Genomic DNA, 3,431 nt, shown 5'->3' with positions numbered 1-3,431 from the left:
ACTATTTCTGTATGTATTTTTATAGATGCTTATTAGCAAAAAAAAATTGTCATGTTTTATTTGTATCAGTAGTTGAATATATTAAAATACAAAGTAAATTAAATCATGAAGACACTTATAACTGTATCAAATCAGATAAGTAAAACGATTTTGAAAACACGAAAACTAAAATACCAATCAAAACTTGCACACAAAGATATTTACTAAAACTAGATTCTAAATCAAAAAGTTGTGTTTAGTCGAACTAAAGATAAAATGTTTAGGCAAATGGGATTATATGCTAACAACTTGTGTATAAAATATTAAATTAGATTGTTTGAACACTACATAAATCAAAATGTAATTTTAAGATAATTTATTATAAACATAGTTAAATAAGTTGTTTTGAACTTTGATAGCAAGTTAATTAAATGTACTAAATATACTATACGGTTTAAATTAGAGCAAGTTTAAACCATTTAAATAACAATGAAACACAAATGTAAAAATTACAGAAAACATAAAGTTTTCTCTATCAACTTTAGCTAAAAAGCACATAAACTCTTTGATGACAACAAATATTTTGGATTTTTATTTAGTATTAGAGACTTATAAATAATTGACTAGAAAAAAATAAAATAAAATCTTTGAGATGAAGCTACTCTTTTGAATCAGGTTGGTTCTGTGACTGCTGCTGTATAATCAAAAGTGAAAAGTAGCTACCTATTTTGCGATGCACACGAGCAATTAGTTTCAGAGCATGTCCGAGTTTGAAACCCATGTTGTCAGTAAGTTGTGACTGACGGAGTAAAGGTAGGGAATCTCCAGTTATACAGTGTTCTCTGCAGACCTGCAAATTATAATAAAATTATAAAAAGTAAATATTAAAGAAAACTTTATCTTTTAGTAAGAAAAGTGTATTAATGGTTTTTAATAAGTACAAAGAAACCATTTAAAAAGTGTTAGAACTTGAAAAAATCGGAATTTATTCAACATGAGTGTCCTTAGAATGACGATTTACGAGTTAATAATATAGACAAGAAGTTTTATTTGGTTTAATGAAAGTAAAAATTGTATAAGGTAAAAAATAACAAAGCTTGCAAACATACTAGTTGACTCTACATTAGTTAGATGAGATTTAAAGCATACATTGACTTGGTAAAAGAAACAATACTAGTAAGTTGTTTTGAAAATATATTTAATTAGATTTAAAATATTTCTAAAAACTCTTCAGTATCAAAGCTTTTTAGTACGAACTTAGTTAAAACATGTATGTAATAAGTTTTAAGAAATTTTGTAGCGTCATTTACACAAGTATTAAACGTCAGTCGATCGTCAGTAACACGGTTGCTTGCTAATTATGTCGTCAATATTCCAACAGGAAGTAAACAAATTACCATGTAGCTTTAATAATAAAAAATACGGTCTTGATTAAAATAATTTAAGGGTTTTAATGTTTAAACCACTGATAAACCTTAAAGCTATAAGTGTTAAGAGCCAATCAGTGTTTATGAACTAATATTTTTTTTTCTTAACTATAATTAAAATAATACTAATATGTTTGATTAAGTAAACTTGAACTAAACAAAAACGAAAAGCTAAAGAATAGATATAACTAAAATTTCCTAACTAAATTTTTTCTAAATTAAGAAAATTTTGAAGTTACGTAACGCATTTTAAATATAGTAAAAAAAGTTTGAAAGTCCAAGTAAGTAAAAAGTTAAGCTTTTTCCTACGTTTAAATGCAAAACTTCAGATATTTACAAACACCTTAAAACTTAAAACTTTATATATTTTTAAAAAGTTTGTTTATTTCAATGTCTAAAATTTTGTTCAATATTGTCATGGTGCATAAAACTAATTAATGAAATAACTTGTTCATATCTTTCGAGGCCTATTTCTTTCAAAAAAGCGCAAACATCATCTTCATTCCACGATGACAAGGAGAGCGCTGATCGAGTTACATCGTCCCACACTTTCTTCTGATCCGATGAAATAGTGAACTGGGAGAGTGCTGATGCCGGTGGTGATGAGTTGTTTTTCGAATGAAGTGCTTCAGTATTTTCTTTGCTTCTGCACACTTGAGTGGGCTTGTCAGATTTTCGAACGTCAATCATAAGCTTTCTATAATGTTTATTAATTATTGATCAAAACAAATATTTCAATTAAGTGTTTTTTCAAAGTGTGCGCATGTGTACAGCAGTGTAAACTAATTGTGTACAAAATTGACTCTTAGTAAAAAAATAATTTTATGTGCTGCAAAAAAGTGTCTAAAAATTAGAAAATATTTTGTTTATTTAATTTTTAAAGCTACTTTCCGATATTTCTGAAACTTTATTAATTTTCTTAGAATAAAAAAATTAAAATTATTAGCAGTAGTTTTATATAAAAAATTTTTACTTAATTTGTTTCTTAAAGTAGAGTTAAGTTTTTAGTGGTTTACTGTGTACAACTTTGAAATCTTTTAAGAAACCCAAGTTTAGAGAATCATTTGAAGAGTTGATTTAAAACTTATAGTTTCAAACCTTTTTTTTACTTCAGTAATATTGTTGGTTAAAAATAAAAATACTACTTACTTGTTTAACTTTCTTAAAATAAAAGTCATAGCAATAAAAATTTACTTGTTTTTTTAAATATATTTTGCTTTTAAATGATTTTTATATTAAAAAAAACTACCATTGAATAAAACATATGTGTCAAAATTAGCACGTATGTTTTTAGTCGTTATAAAGAAGCTTGCTAGATATTTTTTGAAGTTGATAGACCTAGAAGAACAAAAAATCATAACCATATTCTACTATTAAATTTTAGGATATTTAAAGAAAAACTAACGTTCTCAAATCAAACGGAGGAGCACTCATAATCGATCTGTTCAAACCATAGTTGTTATCTTTTATCTGAGTTAGCTCTTTAAACAAGGAGCTTTGATTGGAAACTATATCTGATTTACAATCAAAAATATCAGCAGATTCGTTTTGCTTTGATCTGAAACAATTAAAAACTTAATAAAGTATTTGTTAAGATCGTTTTAGCTGCAGAATACTTTACTGTACAAACGTTTTGTAACTTCATTTTGTAGTTACAATCGAATAACTAAAAAGGTTCGATAAGAATAACTTTATTTTCAGCAACAATACCAATGATGTTAAAACCGTAATACGAAAGAGAAAAATTTAAATATAGTTTGTTTGAAAACTTTACTTTGCTTTTGAAAAGGATAATTGTTTGTGGCAGAGCTTTTTTTCGCAAAAAGAATTGTGTTGACCACAAATGCTTTTATTTGTTAACTAATTATTGCATAATTTAAGTTGCAATGCTACTTCAAACTTGAGTGTTTATTACTTTTTTTTGATACATTACTTTTGTAATCATCGTATTTCATTAATTCAAAAAAATAAAAACATAGTTACGTGTTTGCGATATTCACATCATTTGTTACTAATTTAGTGTTT

General features: G+C 26.0%; 1 protein-coding gene across 1 annotated transcript; it reads right to left on the bottom strand.

The window, feature by feature from the left end:
* Window positions 1-637: 637 nt before the first annotated feature.
* Window positions 638-2,840, bottom strand: LOC145837483 (sterile alpha motif domain-containing protein 11-like). The gene is made up of 3 exons (XM_082945120.1): window positions 2,812-2,840; window positions 1,854-2,103; window positions 638-829 (listed from the first exon to the last, which is right to left on the bottom strand). The coding sequence occupies exons 1-3, from the start codon at window positions 2,838-2,840 to the stop codon at window positions 638-640; spliced, it is 471 nt and encodes a 156-aa protein (XP_082801246.1).
* Between the last annotated feature and the right edge of the window lie 591 nt (window positions 2,841-3,431).

The sequence above is a fragment of the Thalia democratica genome, chromosome 1, assembly GCF_965202585.1.
Source record: "Thalia democratica chromosome 1, ktThaDemo2.hap1.1, whole genome shotgun sequence".
NCBI lineage: Eukaryota > Metazoa > Chordata > Thaliacea > Salpida > Salpidae > Thalia > Thalia democratica.
Note: the sequence above shows the minus strand (reverse complement) of the source record. Positions and strands in the feature narration are given on the sequence as shown.